This window comes from Ranitomeya variabilis, chromosome 2 (genome assembly GCF_051348905.1).
Source record: "Ranitomeya variabilis isolate aRanVar5 chromosome 2, aRanVar5.hap1, whole genome shotgun sequence".
NCBI lineage: Eukaryota > Metazoa > Chordata > Amphibia > Anura > Dendrobatidae > Ranitomeya > Ranitomeya variabilis.
The window spans coordinates 654,806,518-654,825,270 of record NC_135233.1 but is presented as its reverse complement, the minus strand read 5'-3'; the positions used below and the strand labels follow the sequence as shown (position 1 = coordinate 654,825,270).

Below are 18,753 nucleotides of genomic sequence, written 5' to 3'. Positions count from 1 at the left end.
TCACTGTCTGTGTATTTTAAGTGTCAGATCAGTGGCCCAAAGGCATTTAACCCCTTAAAAACATCAGTTACTTATTCAAATCTGCGAAAATTGGCTGTTTGCCCACTTTGATGCCAGTTCTGGTGCCCAGAACCCATTTGGGCCAGGCTGAAGGGACCTGGGTTTGATGCAGGGCATCACTTTCTGTGTATTTTAAGTGTCAGATCAGTGGCCCAAAGGCATTTAACCCCTTAAAAACATCAGTTACTTATTCAAATCTGTGAAAATGGGCTGTTTGCCCCATTTGATGCCAGTTCTGATGCCCAGAACCCATTTGTGCCAGGCTGGAGTGACATGGATTTCATGTGGGGCATCATTAGGTATGTTAATCAGGTGTTAAATCAGTGGCACAAAGGCATTTAACCTCTCAAAAATAGCTGTTACTTATTCAAATCTGTGAAAATGGGCGATTTGACCATTTTGATGCCAGTTCTGATGCCCAGAACCCATTTGTGCCAGGCTGGAGTGACATGTATTTCATGTGGGGCATCAGTAGGTATGTAAATCAGGTGTTAGATCAGTGGCACAAAGCTATTTAACCCCTTAAAAATAGCTGTTACTTATTCAAATCTGTGAAAATGGGCGATTTGCCCCATTTGATGCCAGTTTTGATGCCCAGAACCCATTTGTGCCAGGCTGGAGTGACATGGATTTCATGTGGGGCATCAGTAGGTATGTAAATCAGGTGTTAGATCAGTGGCACAAAGGCATTTAACCCCTTAAAAATAGCTGTTACTTATTCAAATCAGTGAAAATGGGCGATTTGCCCCATTTGATGCCAGTTTTGATGCCCAGAACACATTTGTGCCAGGCTGGAGTGACATGGATTTCATGTGGGGCATCAGTAGGTATGTAAATCAGGTGTTTAATAAGTAGCACAAAGGCATTTAACCCCTTAAAAATAGCTGTTACTTATTCGCATGTGTGAAAATTGGTTCTCTGCCCACTTTGATGCCAGTTCTGATGCCCAGAACCCATTTGTGCCAGGCTGGATTGACAGGAACTTGATGTGTGGCATCACAAGGTATGCAAGTCAGGTGTCAGATCAGTGGCACAAAGCCATTTAACACCTTTAATACCATACCTCAGTGCCCACTTTGATGCCCATTTTTGTGCCAGCCTTCTAATATTTTTATCTGTTTTTAAGTGTATTCACAAGAGGGCACATGACCGCATAATATTATATACTTACAATGGTTTATTTTTATTGAAAAACCTGAAAAAAAACAGAAAATAAAAAATAGCCGAATAAGAAACTGAACGAATAAGAAACCAACTTCAGCATCGTCCCTCTGGTGAAATTTCTGGGCATGGATACACTCCCCTTCTCGGCATGTAGTCACTCCCCGCTGCTTTAATCACCCCCCTTTGCAGAAATGAAGACGCCCTGAAATTTCTGAGCATAGTAACGCCCCCCTCCCTTTGTCACGCCCCCTCCCTCACTATTGTGGTTTTAACCAGGCCCCCAGGTGCCATAATCACGCCCGTCCCTGAAATTTTCAGGCATGTTGCCGCCCAGAGCCCCGCCCAGAGCTCCTCTTCTCTCCACCCTGCATCTTCAGCTGTTGCTTGGCCGTGATTGGTCAGTTTGCGGCACGTGACTCCGTAGCCTCGCCCATCCCTACTATCTACGACATGCCGACAATTTTCAGAACACCGGCAGAGGGAAGCCTACAAGTCTGGTGGGTGGAGGCAGAAGACAGAGAAGTGCTGGCCGGGAGGCAGCGGCGCTGGAGTCCCAGCTCTTCGGTGCACAGCCATCTCCCATTCTGTGGATGACAGGGCGGAGGTGCCCAGTCTCCCGTAACCACATAGGTACTGCCAGGCTGACATCAGCAGAGGGGCTTCTTCCTCTGGATCCCTTTCCTCTTGCCATCAGTGGGGGCAGACATGGAAGATGGACCCTCATCTGAAGGCTGCTTTAGAAGGTTCACGGACTGCTTTTTAGGCGCCAGTAAGTACCCGTCCCTCACCCTGCGGTGGCAGGGGCTGTGCCCTGTGTGAGCACTGTTTGCTGGAGCAGGTGTGCCAGGCGCCGGGGAGTTAGATTTATGCTCGTGTGCTAGCCTCTATTACCGGGGCATTATCCGCTGTGAGATGACTGGTGTGCCATTCTCTGGTTCTGATACCAGGGCTTTATTGGCTGTGGGATGACCGGTGTGCCAGCCTCTCTCTCTATTATCGGGGCATTATCGGCTGTGGGATGACCGGTGTGCCAGCCTCTGTCTCTATTACCGGGGCATTATCGGCTGTGGGATGACTGGTGTGCCAGCCTCTGCCTCTATTACCGGGGCATTATCGGCAGTGGGATGACTGGTGTGCCAGCCTCTGTCTCTATTACCGGGGCATTATCGGCTGTGGGATGACCGGTGTGCCAGCCTCTGTCTCTATTACCGGGGCATTATCGGCTGTGGGATGACTGGTGTGCCAGCCTCTGTCTCTATTACCGGGGCATTATCGGCTGTGGGATGACCGGTGTGCCAGCCTCTGTCTCTATTACCGGGGCATTATCGGCTGTGGGATGACTGGTGTGCCAGCCTCTGTCTCTATTACCGGGGCATTATCGGCTGTGGGATGACCGGTGTGCCAGCCTCTGCCTCTATTACCGGGGCATTATCGGCTGTGGGATGACCGGTGTGCCAGCCTCTGTCTCTATTACCGGGGCATTATCGGCTGTGGGATGACCGGTGTGCCAGCCTCTGCCTCTATTACCGGGGCATTATCGGCTGTGGGATGACTGGTGTGCCAGCCTCTGTCTCTATTACCGGGGCATTATCGGCTGTGGGATGACCGGTGTGCCAGCCTCTGTCTCTATTACCGGGGCATTATCGGCTGTGGGATGACTGGTGTGCCAGCCTCTCTCTCTATTATCGGGGCATTATCCGCTGTGGGATGACCGGTGTGCCAGCCTCTGTCTCTATTATCGGGGCATTATCGGCTGTGGGATGATTGGTGTGCCAGCCTCTGTCTCTATTACCGGGGCATTATCGGCTGTGGGATGACCGGTGTGCCATTCTCTGGTTCTGATACCAGGGCTTTATTGGCTGTGGGATGACCGGTGTGCCAGCCTCTCTCTCTATTATCGGGGCATTATCGGCTGTGGGATGACCGGTGTGCCAGCCTCTGTCTCTATTACCGGGGCATTATCGGCTGTGGGATGACTGGTGTGCCAGCCTCTCTCTCTATTATCGGGGCATTATCCGCTGTGGGATGACCGGTGTGCCAGCCTCTGTCTCTATTATCGGGGCATTATCGGCTGTGGGATGATTGGTGTGCCAGCCTCTGTCTCTATTACCGGGGCATTATCGGCTGTGGGATGACCGGTGTGCCAGCCTCTGTCTCTATTATCGGGGCATTATCGGCTGTGGGATGATTGGTGTGCCAGCCTCTGTCTCTATTACCGGGGCATTATCGGCTGTGGGATGACCGGTGTGCCAGCCTCTGTCTCTATTACCGGGGCATTATCGGCTGTGGGATGACTGGTGTGCCAGCCTCTGTCTCTATTACCGGGGCATTATCGGCTGCGGGATGACTGGTGTGCCAGCCTCTGTCTCTATTACCGGGGCATTATCGGCTGTGGCATGACCGGTGTGCCAGCCTCTGCCTCTATTACCGGGGCATTATCGGCTGTGGCATGACCGGTGTGCCAGCCTCTGTCTCTATTATCGGGGCATTATCGGCTGTGGGATGACTGGTGTGCCAGCCTCTGTCTCTATTACCGGGGCTTTATTGGCTGTGGGATGACTGGTGTGCCAGCCTCTGTCTCTATTACCGGGGCTTTATTGGCTGTGGGATGACTGGTGTGCCAGCCTCTGTCTCTATTATCGGGGCATTATCCGCTGTGGGATGACTGGTGTGCCAGCCTCCGGCTCTATTACCGGGGCATTATCGGCTGTGAGATGACTGGTGTGCCAGCCTCTCTCTCTATTACCGGGGCATTATCGGCTGTGGCATGACCGGTGTGCCAGCCTCTGCCTCTATTACCGGGGCATTATCGGCTGTGGCATGACCGGTGTGCCAGCCTCTGTCTCTATTATCGGGGCATTATCGGCTGTGGGATGACTGGTGTGCCAGCCTCTGTCTCTATTACCGGGGCTTTATTGGCTGTGAGATGACTGGTGTGCCAGCCTCTGTCTCTATTACCGGGGCATTATCGGCTGTGGGATGACTGGTGTGCCAGCCTCTGTCTCTATTATCGGGGCATTATCGGCTGTGGGATGACCGGTGTGCCAGCCTCTGTCTCTATTATCGGGGCATTATCGGCTGTGGGATGACTGGTGTGCCAGCCTCTGTCTCTATTACCGGGGCTTTATTGGCTGTGGGATGACTGGTGTGCCAGCCTCTGTCTCTATTATCGGGGCATTATCCGCTGTGGGATGACTGGTGTGCCAGCCTCCGGCTCTATTACCGGGGCATTATCGGCTGTGAGATGACTGGTGTGCCAGCCTCTCTCTCTATTACCGGGGCATTATCGGCTGTGGCATGACCGGTGTGCCAGCCTCTGTCTCTATTATCGGGGCATTATCGGCTGTGGGATGACTGGTGTGCCAGCCTCTGTCTCTATTACCGGGGCTTTATTGGCTGTGAGATGACTGGTGTGCCAGCCTCTCTCTCTATTACCGGGGCATTATCGGCTGTGGCATGACCGGTGTGCCAGCCTCTGCCTCTATTACCGGGGCATTATCGGCTGTGGCATGACCGGTGTGCCAGCCTCTGTCTCTATTATCGGGGCATTATCGGCTGTGGGATGACTGGTGTGCCAGCCTCTGTCTCTATTACCGGGGCTTTATTGGCTGTGAGATGACTGGTGTGCCAGCCTCTCTCTCTATTACCGGGGCATTATCGGCTGTGGGATGACTGGTGTGCCAGCCTCTGTCTCTATTACCGGGGCATTATCGGCTGTGGGATGACTGGTGTGCCAACCTCCGGCTCTATTACCGGGGCATTATCGGCTGTGGGATGACCGGTGTGCCAGCCTCTGTCTCTATTATCGGGGCATTATCGGCTGTGGGATGACTGGTGTGCCAGCCTCTGTCTCTATTACCGGGGCTTTATTGGCTGTGGGATGACTGGTGTGCCAGCCTCTGTCTCTATTATCGGGGCATTATCCGCTGTGGGATGACTGGTGTGCCAGCCTCCGGCTCTATTACCGGGGCATTATCGGCTGTGGGATGACTGGTGTGCCAGCCTCTGTCTCTATTACCGGGGCATTATCGGCTGTGGGATGACTGGTGTGCCAGCCTCCGGCTCTATTACCGGGGCATTATCGGCTGTGGGATGACCGGTGTGCCAGCCTCTGTCTCTATTATCGGGGCATTATCGGCTGTGGGATGACTGGTGTGCCAGCCTCTGTCTCTATTACCGGGGCTTTATTGGCTGTGAGATGACTGGTGTGCCAGCCTCTCTCTCTATTACCGGGGCATTATCGGCTGTGGCATGACCGGTGTGCCAGCCTCTGCCTCTATTACCGGGGCATTATCGGCTGTGGCATGACCGGTGTGCCAGCCTCTGTCTCTATTATCGGGGCATTATCGGCTGTGGGATGACTGGTGTGCCAGCCTCTGTCTCTATTACCGGGGCTTTATTGGCTGTGAGATGACTGGTGTGCCAGCCTCTCTCTCTATTACCGGGGCATTATCGGCTGTGGGATGACTGGTGTGCCAGCCTCTGTCTCTATTACCGGGGCATTATCGGCTGTGGGATGACTGGTGTGCCAGCCTCTCTCTCTATTATCGGGGCATTATCGGCTGTGGGATGACCGGTGTGCCAGCCTCTGTCTCTATTACCGGGGCTTTATTGGCTGTGAGATGACTGGGGTGCCAGCCTCTCTCTCTATTATCGGGGCATTATCGGCTGTGGGATGACCGGTGTGCCAGCCTCTCTCTCTATTATCGGGGCATTATCGGCTGTGGGATGACCGGTGTGCCAGCCTCTGTCTCTATTACCGGGGCTTTATTGGCTGTGAGATGACTGGGGTGCCAGCCTCTCTCTCTATTATCGGGGCATTATCGGCTGTGGGATGACCGGTGTGCCAGCCTCTGTCTCTATTGTTGGGGCATTATCCGCTGTGAGATGACTGGTGTGCCATTCTCTGCTTCTGATACCAGGGCTTTATTGGCTGTGGGATGACTGGTGTGCCAGCCTCTGTCTCTATTGTCGGGGCATTATCCGCTGTGAGATGACTGGTGTGCCATTCTCTGCTTCTGATACCAGGGCTTTATTGGCTGTGGGATGACTGGTGTGCCATTCTCTGCTTCTGATACCAGGGCTTTATTGGCTGTGGGATGACTGGTGTGCCAGCTGCTTGCAGTGTAGGGTGATCTTTCATTGTGCTGATGTTTCTGCTGCTGAAGTTTGCCACCAGTGCTTCTGTGCCAGCCTCTGGGTGTATGCAGAAGTGTCACTGTGCTTCCAGGCTTTTTTTCGGCAGACTGCACAATTGATCAGTGAACTCTGCATGGATCCTGACTGCAGCCTAGTATCACCCGCTCATGGCCACTGTTTCATGGTGGTGGCTATAAACAGGATGTTATTAATGCATGCTCTGTTAGATAGTTACGCACTAATGAAATGGGAATCAATATTTCCTGTATAATGGGGATTAAAAAACAACAAAAACCCCACATTAAATTGCAAAATGAACTGTTCTGCAACTTTTCTGCCATAATCTGTATATGGGTTTCTAATTCTCCTGCGCTCTTCTTACTGTCAGTGATTGGAAGCCTTGTGTACATCCAGAGGGTGATGCTTCTCCCAGCTGATGGTTTATGATTATCTAGTCTTGGTACAGGGTCCAGGCTCCCATACATTCCACGGGCCCTCATGTATGTGAAGTGTGTGCTTTGGATGTGTTTACATCCCACAGATGTCTGGACGGGATATGGTTCTCACGTGCGAGAAGTCATTCTCAGCCTCTAGATGTAAGTAAGATTGTTTCAGTTCACTGCCTGCAAACAGAAATACAAAGCACATGAGAAGGTTGCACAATGTACTCTGCTGTCTCCATCAGTGCCATAGACTTTCAAGAGTGGGAACAACCACTTTCATTTAGGCGTCATTCCTGCCTCTGATCTATCCATTACAACCTATGGATCTGTTGTCTGTCTTTTTTTTCTTTTTTTTTTTTTTTTTTTCCTACCCTCCCCCCTACACTCTCACTGTTTTGTTTAAAAAAAAAAAAAAAAAAAACATATTGGAGAAATGTCTATTTTGATCCAAAAATATGGACTGAGGTCCGGAAGAATCACGGACAGCAGTGATGGCGTCGGTGTGCTGTCCGTGATTAACTTTGCAATGATTAGGAGTACCTGTGCAATTAATAAATAAAAAAAAATAATAAATATATATATATATATATATATATATATATATATATATATATATATATATATATATATATATATATATATATATATATATATATATATATATATATATATATATATTTTTATGCAAGGAAATCACTCATTGTAAAAACTGCCACATGGACCATTTACTGAGAATCAGATCAGTTTTGCTTACGATGACTGACTTCTGAATGAGGCCTTACATAGGACATGTGACCTGATTCTTATTATCAGTAGATGTACCCCCTGCGATCAGACACCACCTTATCCAATGGGTCATACCTTTTTTTTTTTTTATTTTGGGAAATCTCATACACACAGCACATGAGTATACCTTCTGTAGATGTGTGAGGGTATGTGCACACGTTGCGGATTCCATTGCGGATATTTCTGTGTGGATTCTGCAGAATCCGCAGGTAAAATGACCTGCGTTTTAACTGCAGATTTCCTGCGGGATTTCTGCGAATTTCCCCTGCGTTTTTACACCTGCGGATTCCTATAATGGAATAGGTGTAAAACGCTGCAGATTCCGCACAAAGAATTGACATGCTGCGGAAAATAAACCGATGCTTTCTGCGCGGAATTTTCTGCAGCATGTGCACTGAGGATTTGGTTTTCCATAGGTTTACTAGGTACTGTACACCGCATGGAAAGCTGCTGCAGAGCCGCAGTCAAATCCGCAACGTGTGCACATACCTTATAGGTTTCCATACATATTATAGAAAAGTAAGTTGACAAAGGTGTAGTGAAGACTTCTTCCGGACAGTGAATTTTACTGTTTGATATTGGTCGACTACAACGACCGTTGTTTGATAGCAAAATGAACAGTATTCACCTCTTCTCTCCTAGTGATGCAGTGATTAAGCATTGAAAGTCCCCATTCTGCTAATTGGTGGGTGGGCTCCCACTGATCAGTAAGTTAATGTGTGACATCAAATACACTGCGGCCATACATCACACTAAAGTCTGTAGCAGAATATTTTGAATACAGGTGTTTGCTTTTCCTTCCTCACAGTCTGCCAGCCAAGAGAAAAATAATCGTTCATCTGAACAGCTCTATTGAATAACATGGGTCAAGTGCAGATTTATCGCGGTTTGTCTCGCGGTTTCCGCTGCGGGTTTACTCCTACTATTGATGCTGCATTTGCAGCAATATGCAGCATCAATAGTAATGTTAAAAATAATTAAAAAATGGTTATATACTCACCCTCTGACGTCCCGATCTCCTCGGCGCTGCACGCGGCGGTCCGGTTCCAAACATGCTGTGCGAGAAGGACCTTCGTGACGTCACGGTCATGTGACCGCGACGTCATCGCAGGCCCTGCTCGCACAGCAACCCTGCGACCGGACGGCCGCGTGCAGCGCTGAGAGGTGAGTATATCATTATTTTTTATTTTAATTCTTTTTTTTTTTTTACACAAATATGGTTCCCAGGGCCTGGAGGAGAGTCTCCTCTCCTCCACCCCGGGTACCATCTGCACATGATCCGCTTACTTCCCGCATCGTGGGATAGCCCCATGCGGGAAGTAAGCGGTTCAATGCATTCCTATGTGTGCAGAATCGCCGCGATTCTGCACAAAAGAAGTGACATGCTGCGGAATGTAAACCGCTGCGTTTCTGCGCGGTTTTTCCCGCAGCATGTGCACAGCGGATTGCGGTTTCCATAGGGTTTACATGTAACTGTAAACGCAATGGAAACTGCTGTGGACCCGCAGCATCAAAATCGCTGCGGTTCCGCGGTAAAAACCGCAACGTGTGCACATGGCCTAAGTTCCCACCATGAGTATTTAGTGTGTTTTTGATGCTGCAGCATTTCTGCACAAATTAGGCTGCTTGCACTTATTGCTTCCGTTTTTTTTTTTTTTTTTTTTTCTTTAAGTTCAGCTGCGTTTATTTATTTTTTTTAGATATGTCATGTTTTAAAAATAAAGCTCGTCTGTTTTAGAGACACTTCCTATTACTGATACAGCCATGTGCGGAGATGACATGCATATTTAGTGCATTTCTGCTTCGGAAACTTACTAAAAACTTGTCATACTTTAAAAACCTCTGTGTGCACATTAGTTTATAAATGTATCCTAAGGGTATGTGCAAAAAAGGGTTTAAAACTGTATTTAGAGCTCATCTGCAGAAAAAAGTCTGAAAACTTGCTCAAAGAACACTTGAAAGACTTCCTCATTTCTGTTGCTAAATCCAGTGACTGTTCATATTTTGTTCTTTAATAAGTATTTTTCCTGCATCAGGTTTTGAAGAACACCTGGTGGGGAAAGACAGAGTGCATGTCACTTCTTTGGAGTATTTTCCAACAAAGACTCTTCAAACTAGGCACTGTTCATTTGGAGGATTGCATCAAAAAATCCCACCGCAAAAAAAAAATTTCCTTCAAAATTGCTTCTGAAAACAAACAAACACCCAAGATGGAGCATTTTCTAAAACCGTTTCCAATAGAAAATATTGACTAGAAAACTTGCCTAAAAAAAACAAACAACTTTGTACGTACACCAGTAGCTTCTGCTGTGGTTTTCAAGGGGAACCCTGCAATGGTTAAAAGAAGGAAGAAAAAAAACTAAGGTGCACAGCAATTCTTTTTTACATTGCTGTGTAATATGTTAATTTTATGCACGGTTTTGCCGCTGTTTTTCATAGGGAATCTGTCTGAAAAAGACGTTGTGTGCACATACCTTCACATGGGAACCGTGGGCTTCCACTTAATGTTCCTTATGTTCATGTCAGTCTTTTTAGCCAGATGCATTACCAAATAGACGGAAGCCCCTGATGAAGTTCAGAATAGGGCGGGGAGCGTGACGTGAACCTAGACCATAAAAGTACTTGAACAGAAATTGTGTAAGGCCGGTTTCACACGTCAGTGGCTCCGGTACGTGAGGTGACAGTTTCCTCCCGTACCGGAGACACTGACACACGTAGACCCATAAAAATCAATGCATCTGTTCAGATGTCATTGATTTTGTGCGGACCGTGTGCGGACCGTGTCTCCGTGTGCCAAACACGGAGACATGTCAGTGTTCGTGGGAGCGCACGGATTACACGGACCCAATAGAGTCAATGGGTCCGTGTAAAACACGGACCTCACACGGACATTCTCCGTCTGGGGTCCGTGTGGCGTGCCGGAGACAGCGCTACAGTAAGCGCTGTCCCCCCCCACATGGTGCTGAAGCCGCCATTCATATGTTCCCTGTAGCAGCGTTTGCTACAGAGAAAATATGAATGATAGTGTTTAAAATAAAGATCCATGTGTCCGCCGCCCCCCCACCCCCTGTGCGCCCCCCCCGCTGGTCAGAAAATACTCACCCGGATCCCCCGTCGGCAGTCGCTCCTTCCTGGTCTGGCCGCGGCTTCTCTACTGTATGCGGCCGATTACACTCATGAATATGTGGCTCCACCTCCAATAGGGGCGGAGCCGCCTATTCATGAGTGTAAATGAGCGGCCCCACGTGACCGCATACAGTAAGCCGCGGCCAGACCAGGAAGGAGCGACTGCCGACGGGGGATCCGGGTGAGTATTTTCTGACCAGCGGGGTGGGGCGCACAGGGGGTGGGGGGCCGGCGGACACATGGATCTTTATTTTAAACACTATTCTTCATATTTTCCCTGCAGCAAACGTTGCTGCAGGGATGATATGAATCGCAGCTTCAGCACCATGCAGAGTGGGTACCACACGCTCCGTGTGGTACCCACTCGCCATACGGGCGGCACACGTGTGCTGCAGGTATGGCCTCCGTGAGTTCCCAGGCACACGGACACGGATAACTCCGGTACCGGAATTATCTGGACGTGTGGGACAGCCCTAAGGCTACTTTCACACTAGCGTCGGGCTCGGACCGTCGCAGTGCGTCGGGCCGAGGTTACCGACGCTAGCGTTGTCTCCGCCGCACAACGGGGGCAGCGGATGCATTTTTCCAGCGCATCCGCTGCCCCATTGTGAGGTGCGGGGAGGTGGGGGCGGAGTTCCGGCCTCGCATGCGCGGTCGGAAAAAGCGGACCGTCGGCGGCAAAAAACGTTACATGTAGCGTGTTTTTGTGCCGATGGTCCGCCACAACACAGTGCAACCGTCGCACGACGGTTGCGACGTGTGTCAATCCGTCGCCATACGTCACTTAATGTTAGTCTATGGTGAAAAAACGCATCCTGCAAGCACTTTTGCAGGATGCGTTTTTTCGGCCGAACGACGCATTGCAACGGATTGCAAAAAACGCTAGTGTGAAAGTAGCCTAAGCAATGTTCTCAATCTTTTCACCTACTGTGTCATTTGTCTGATAAAGTAAATATAATGTCTGCACATTCCCTTTGTATATATAAATTATGTAACTGAATGAATAATTGAAGGTTTGTGAATTATTTATCAGCCATTTTGAAGTTTTATTACATTTCTGAAATCTCTGATAATCTGTGGCCCTAACCATTATTTTGTGTTGATCACTGTGGAGATGTAACCTTAGCTCAATTTACATTTGTAATGTAATGTTCCTAGAGTATAAAACCTTGAGGGACTAGATTCACACGCAGCTGTTTTTGGTGCAGTTTTCTGAGACCAGCCAGAAGTGGATCCAGAAAGAAGTAGGTCATTCTATTTATTTCTCAATCCTGTCAAATGCACTTCTGACTTGGGTCTGACTTAAAAAAAAAAAAAAGTAATATGCTGTGTGATGCCATGCAAAATGTTATTACTGTAATTTGGCAATGATTGTCATAATTACTAAGGCTGGTTTCATATTTGCGGATGGAGGTGCTGCGGAAGGCTGCGTACGTCCTCTGTGAAGCTCCGCCCACCGCCGCACCTCCTCCGGTCAGCTCCGCCTACGTCGGCATGCAGCGTGCGTACCCTCTCTTTACCATTAGGTACGCAGGCCATGCCGATGTATGCGGATGCCTCCACATGCGTCATTTGACAGTGCAGCAACCGCACCAAAATGCAACTCGTTGCAGGTTGCCGCACCGTCAAAACGACTTATGCTGAGGCATCCGCATATATCGGCATGGCCTGCGTACCTAATGGTAAAGATAGGGTACGCATGCCGACGTAGGCGGAGCTGACCGGAGGAGGTGCGGCAGTGGGCGGAGCTTCACGGAGGACATACGCAGTCCTCTGCAGCACCTGCATCCGCAAATGTGAAACCTGCCTAATGCAGTGGCAGCCCCCGAAGAAGTTTTCATTACTTTCAAGAGTTAGTTATTCTCAACATGTAATGTCATCACCTATCCACCACTCTATTCATTTATCGAACTATCGGCAATAGGGGAATTACAGCAATGATTAAAGTGGCTCTTTAAAGGGGTGGTCCAAAACATAGATACATTTTAATCCTAAATACTTGTTTATTTAATGTCCCACTCGAATCCTTTTTTATAGGCTGCTTTCAATATTTTACCTCCATATTTGTAAGCCAAAACCAGGAGTGGGTGATGACTACAAAAGTGGTGACATGTTTCAATTATACTTTTTCCTTTCACTGTTGCACTCCTGGTTTTGGCTTACACATACTGATGTAAAAAACTTGCCAAATATTCAACGTGTGTACGTGGCCTTATACACTTTAATTAACAATTCCCTATCCTTCCCTAACTACATTATCCAACTGCTTTATTTTTTTTTTTAGTATTTTCTTTGACACTTCATTTGAGAATCCAAGTGCATACTGGGATACTCAAACAAAGCATCATCAGGGGGCAAATGCTGCTGTCACTGCCACAGCCTCTGCTCCTCTCTCAAGCAAAGTGTCATAAGTAACTTCCATTTCATCAGCTGGGCTAATCCCTGCTCTGATGAGCATGCTTTAGTTGTTCATTCCACCGCATGCTCAGTAGATTCTTGTCACTGCAATATGCAGAGTGACAGTTGGCTCAGATCAGAAGTAGGGAGCAGGCAAGGGTGCACATTGTAAGCAGAGAAAGCGGCAAGCAAAGACCAGCCCGCACCCGCAAGTGACGTCCTGTTAATTGGAGACACTCCTGATTTTTGGCATATAAATACTGATAAAAATTACTGATGTGTGAGTAAAGCCTTTTTAGTTGTTGCTTTAATTTGGTTCACATGTTTCTGCTTTCAGCAGGCTGAAATCTGTGTGAGGTGAGAGTCACATGTTTGTATAATTTGTCCTCGGACTGGCCGTTGTCTCTCCCCACAGAAGTGTGACAGCATGTGTTTCCATGCATGCAGCTATCATGCTTGGGTCAGGAGAGTCTGACGACCAGTCCGAGCCTTGTGCTGTAGTCCTCTCCCAAGATATATGGCCGTGTGACTCTCACCTCACAGGTATATTACGTTGCGTCTGTGCACCTAGCCTACAAAGCACAACACAAGTTTTTCCCATATGCCCTCATTCGCCAGGCACAGCGTAAAAGTGTGTGTTCTTTTGTCCTCTCCCTCTGGATGCTATGTGTCTGCATACTGTTTGTTTTACTGTATAAGAAAGCCCAGGAGACTGCACTTTCCTATACAGTGGGTCACTGACCGAAACGAATACGGTGTAGTATAGCATTGCTTTTCACCATCTCTAATTGTCATTCAGTGGAAACCTTTCATTGCTAAAATAGTCTCTTATTTACGTGGTAATCATAATAGTGCTCGGCTTGTTACAAGACTGGTCTCTGGTAAGACTGGATTCACAAGTTATGTAATTGTAGTGCACAGCTAAAAACCACAAGACAAAGCCACGTGTGCTTTTCTTTGTTTTGCCATAATTTTGCAATGTAGTTATTGACCAAGCGTTCTAGAGGGAGACCTGCCTATGAAAACAAGCTGTGTGGAGAAATCCGGAGGGGATCTGCCCTGTAGACCCTTCTCCCGGTGTTCCACATGTTTTAAAATTAGGTTTTGTCTGACACATTTCATTGTTTGAGTAAAACATTGTTTTTATTTATTTTAATGAGGAGGAGGCGTGTTGGTATAGGTACACTGTGTTGTATTTTTGGTTTTTTTTTTGTGAGTTTTTGACTTCACATCATAAAATGCTAGGATTTTGTTAATTTCTTAGTTAAAAAAAAGTTTAAAAAATTGCATACAAAAAAGTAATACAATTCCTATCTACAAAAGGTTTACAGAAAATTCTTCGAGAAAACATTAGCATTTAGTTATGGGTATGTGCACACAATGTCTTTTATTGGCCTGTACCCACCTATTTTATTTCGAAGTAGCAGACATTTCAGGAAAACTCTGGTGTGTTGTTTTTTTTTTTTTTTTTTGTCTTAAGTGTCTAATTTTTTTTACTTTTTAGGCCGGCGTCACACTAGCGAGTTTTACGAACTTAAGAGCGCAGAAAATACGTCCGTAAAACTCGCCAAACAAACGGCACAATTATTCTCAATGGGGCTGCTCCTATCAGCCGTATATTACGGTTCAGTATTATACGGCTTTCTACGGCCGTACAAAATCGCAGCATGCTGCGTTTGTCAGCGTATTGCGCAAAAAAAGCCAATGAAAGTCTATGGGGGCGAGAAAAATACGGATTCCACACGGACCAGCAGTGTGACTTGCGAGAAATACGCAGCGGTGTTAGTGAAAAGCCGGTAATTCAATTGCCGGCTTTTCATTTCTCCTTCCCAAACCCGACAGGATATGAGACATGGATTACATACATACATGAACTGCAGCCTGGGAACTTTTTCCCACGCTCCAGGTCATATGAGGACATCCACCAGGGGGCGCATCACCGCGACTGAAGGTAACTATAGGTAATTGACCTACATTTCCTTCATTCGCCGGGGCTTACAAGCACGAGCACAGCTGCATTAGCAGGGCTCCTGCTTGTAAAATATTTTAACCCCTTCAGATGGATTACATCGTGGGATGTGACGGTTCATCAGAGGGTATGTATATTGTGGGTTTATTATTTTGCCAAGCGAGGGTCTTAGGTGGATTGAGAGAGCAATAAAATATTAAAACAACCTGTGTGTTTATTTCATTAAAATAATTTTTAATAATTTGTGTGTGTGTGTGTGTGTGTGTGTGTGTCTGTGTGTTTTAACCCTTTCAGACAATTGGATTAATAATGGATAGGTGACATAATTGACGCCTCTCCATTATTAATCTGGCTTAATGTCACCTTACAATAGCAAGGTGGCATTAACCCTTCATTACCCCATATCCCACCGCTACACGGGAGTGGGAAGAGAGTGGCCAAGTGCCAGAATTGGCGCGTCTTCCAGATGTGCCTTTTCTGGGGTGGCTGGGGGCAGATGTTTTTAGCCACGGGGGGGGGGGGGGGGGGGCAATAACATGGACCCTCTCTAGGCTATTAATATCTGCCCTCAGTCACTGGCTTTACCGCTCTGGCGGAGAAAATTGCGCGGGAGCCCACACCAATTTTTTCCGCCATTTAACCCTTTATTTTAGCAGCTACAGCGCCCAAATTTTGCACATACACACTACTAACATTAGTAGTACTAACATTAATATTAGTGGGATATGCAAAAAAAAAGGGGGATATGAGATGGTTTACTGTATGTAAACCATGTCTCATACCCTGTCGGGTTTGGGAAGGAGAAATGAAAAGCCGGCAATTGAATTACCGGCTTTTCACATACATCGCGCTGAAATAAATATAAATACAGAATATATATAGATATATATATATATATATATATATATATATATATATATATATATATATATATATATATATATATATATATATATATATATATGTCTCAATGATAGATGTATATGTATATGTATGTATATATATATATATATATGTATATGTTTTACCGAACATTTGAGCACATAAATCCATTAGATGTCGGTTTTGCAAGCCTGCGAAAAAATATCGCAGTACGGATGCCATACGGATTACATACGGAGGATGCCATGCGCAAAATACGCTGACACACCCTGCCTACGGATCACTATTTTTGGAACATTTCTCCGTATTACGGCCGTAAAAAACGGACCGTATTGTCTTACGCTGAGTGTGACGCCGGCCTTAGTAATTGGATGTTTATAATGGTGAACGCCTTCCATCTGGAAGCGGTCTGAAAAATGGTCAGGTCACTTCTTTTAACTATTTTGCAGCTTTGGATACCTGGAGCGGTAGAGGCTCAAAAAGACTGAAGATTGGTACATGTATGTGCTGGAAAAAGATGTCCTAGGCACATACCGAAGAAAAAAATACTTTAAGGCGAAAATAAGTTTTGAAAAATGACACACAAGTAAATCTGCACAGTCTTTTTACCTAGTTTTTTTTCTGCCAGGAACTGAGCTGAACTTCTCAATCTTTTTCAAAAGTGTAAAACTCCTGAAAAACTTCAAGGTTCTGCTCTGGGTATGTGCACACTGTTATTTAAATGTCAGTTCAGCCGCAAAGTTTTCCCAGGAAAAGGCCAATGGTCGCTTTCCTGATGTGACTTTGTCTATGTTCTTACGGAAGCTATGCTGCTGGCGGCTGTCACTCTATACTGTTAAGTATAGAGCGTGGGCAGGTTCCCAGTGGAAACCACCCAAAGAATGAACATTCCTTCCTTTTAACTACTTCAAGGTTTGGGTACCCTGAAGCTGTTAAAAGAAGTGACATAAGGCGGAACATGCTAATGACGAAAAATTACTTTGTTTTGACATGCACTTACTTTTCCCACCAAGTGTTTTGTAAAAAGCTGACCCACTCCAAAAACATCCTTAGAAAAATTTATTGTGCATTTGACTTGTCATATTGCCCCTGGTTGGGAAAAAAATGAATTGCCGGAAAAGATTTTTTTTTTTTTTTTTTAGTTTATCCAGACACATTAGATTGCTGCCAGCCGCTATCCTGTGCACAGGTCATAGAGTGCCAACATCTGCTGCAAGGCAGGGAGAGTACAGCAATCCAGTAGGGTCAGGCACAGTTCCCTGGCTCTTATCTATATGGTTTTCAAATAGTGGTGGTGGTTCTGGTTTGATTTTACACTGTTGTTTTATTTTAAAGGGAATCTTTCACCCCATTTTTTGTGATATGAGGTAAAAATATCCATCAATTCAGCATCAGTTCCGCATTACAGCAGTACTTTTGATACCCCCCTTTTATGAATAAATACCTTTTTTCTCTCTCCTGCGCTGTATGTAAATCTCTTCGGTCTGGTCCGATGGGCGTGGCTTATGCTTGTTCTCTCCCCCGCTCCTCGGCTTGCTGTACGTAATGAGACCTGTGAATAGCACAGATTCCGTACAGTTGCCGCGCGTGCGCATTGAAATGGCCTCTCGCGCGTGCGCAGTATACTTTACCCTACTGTGGTCAAAGCATAAAATCACTATTGTGCATGCGCTCGCATTTTTCATTACGTTCTATACCCCCCTTGCATGGCAAGACTTCCAGGGCATAGAACGTAATGAAAAATGCCGGTGCATGCGCAATACTGATTTTTATGCTTTGCCCACAGTTGGGCAAAGCATACTGTGCACGCGCGAGAGGCCATTTCAATGCGCATGCGTGGCAACTGTACGTGAACGCGGGAATGAGGAGAAATCAATGCTTAGAGCAAGACAGGAGGAGGGAGAGAAGGAGAATAAGCCACGCCCATCTGACCGGACCGAGGAGATTTACATACAACGCAGTAGAGATAAAAAAGGTATTTATTCATCAAAGATGGGGAGTCGGGGGGTATCAAAAGTACTGTTATAATGCAGGACTGACGCTGAATTGATGGATATTTTTACCTTCCATCACAAAAATGGGGTGACAGATTCCCTTTAAAAGAAACCAATAAAGTTTATATTTTAATTAATTATATTTGCAAGTACAGAGGTTGATACGGTGGTATATTCATCTTTATAGACCTGCACAAAGGTATTCTTTGGAGTGTGAATTGCTTGTGCTGACAGGGTCCCTTTAAGCCAATCGTTTGGCTGACAGCCACCTCAGGTGACACTCCTATGCACACGAGCGCCTGCTCGGCCTAACAATCCTGTGTTCTTTGAGAAAGCCATCGACTGACATGTTTTCCTGAGGCTTATCACACAGAGAAAAATTCTAAATCTGTCATGAACGACTATCTCGACCTCTCGTAAGCCAGTGCACATACACATTAGACTAATGTCAGCCAAATCTGTTGATATAGGCGGATTCAGCCAACATTAGTCTAATGTCTATTGGGGCTTTAAGTGTACAAGTACTGGTCACTATTGTCTTCTGTAAAAAATGGGTGTGGTTGGGAAACCTAACTCCATGTACATTATGGTTGACTTCTAATGAACCAAGCACTACTGTATTCTATCAGTGATCTAGTAACTGTTTTCCGGTAGAAATGGAATCCCTGTCTTTGTATTCCAGTATTGTCAATCTCCTGATTGATTCCAGTGGTTTGTTCAACAGACATGTTGAGGTTGCCCTTCCAAGTGCTATCATGGGAGAGCAATTAGTTTCTGAGAATGTATTTGGTTT

General features: G+C 46.6%; 1 protein-coding gene across 3 annotated transcripts in view; it reads left to right on the top strand.

The window, feature by feature from the left end:
* The window catches only part of PDE10A (phosphodiesterase 10A), a 519,247-nt gene that overhangs the window by 308,619 nt on the left and 191,875 nt on the right, over positions 1-18,753 (top strand). Inside the window, exon 1 of one of the 3 annotated variants that reach the window (XM_077289175.1) lies at positions 1,666-1,993. The exons of the other annotated variants lie outside the window; for them this stretch is intronic. Coding sequence (XP_077145290.1) covers positions 1,930-1,993 — 64 coding nt within the window. The 5' untranslated portion in view covers positions 1,666-1,929. Of the gene's footprint in view, positions 1-1,665; positions 1,994-18,753 lie in introns of those variants that run through there. 3 annotated transcript variants of the gene reach the window in all.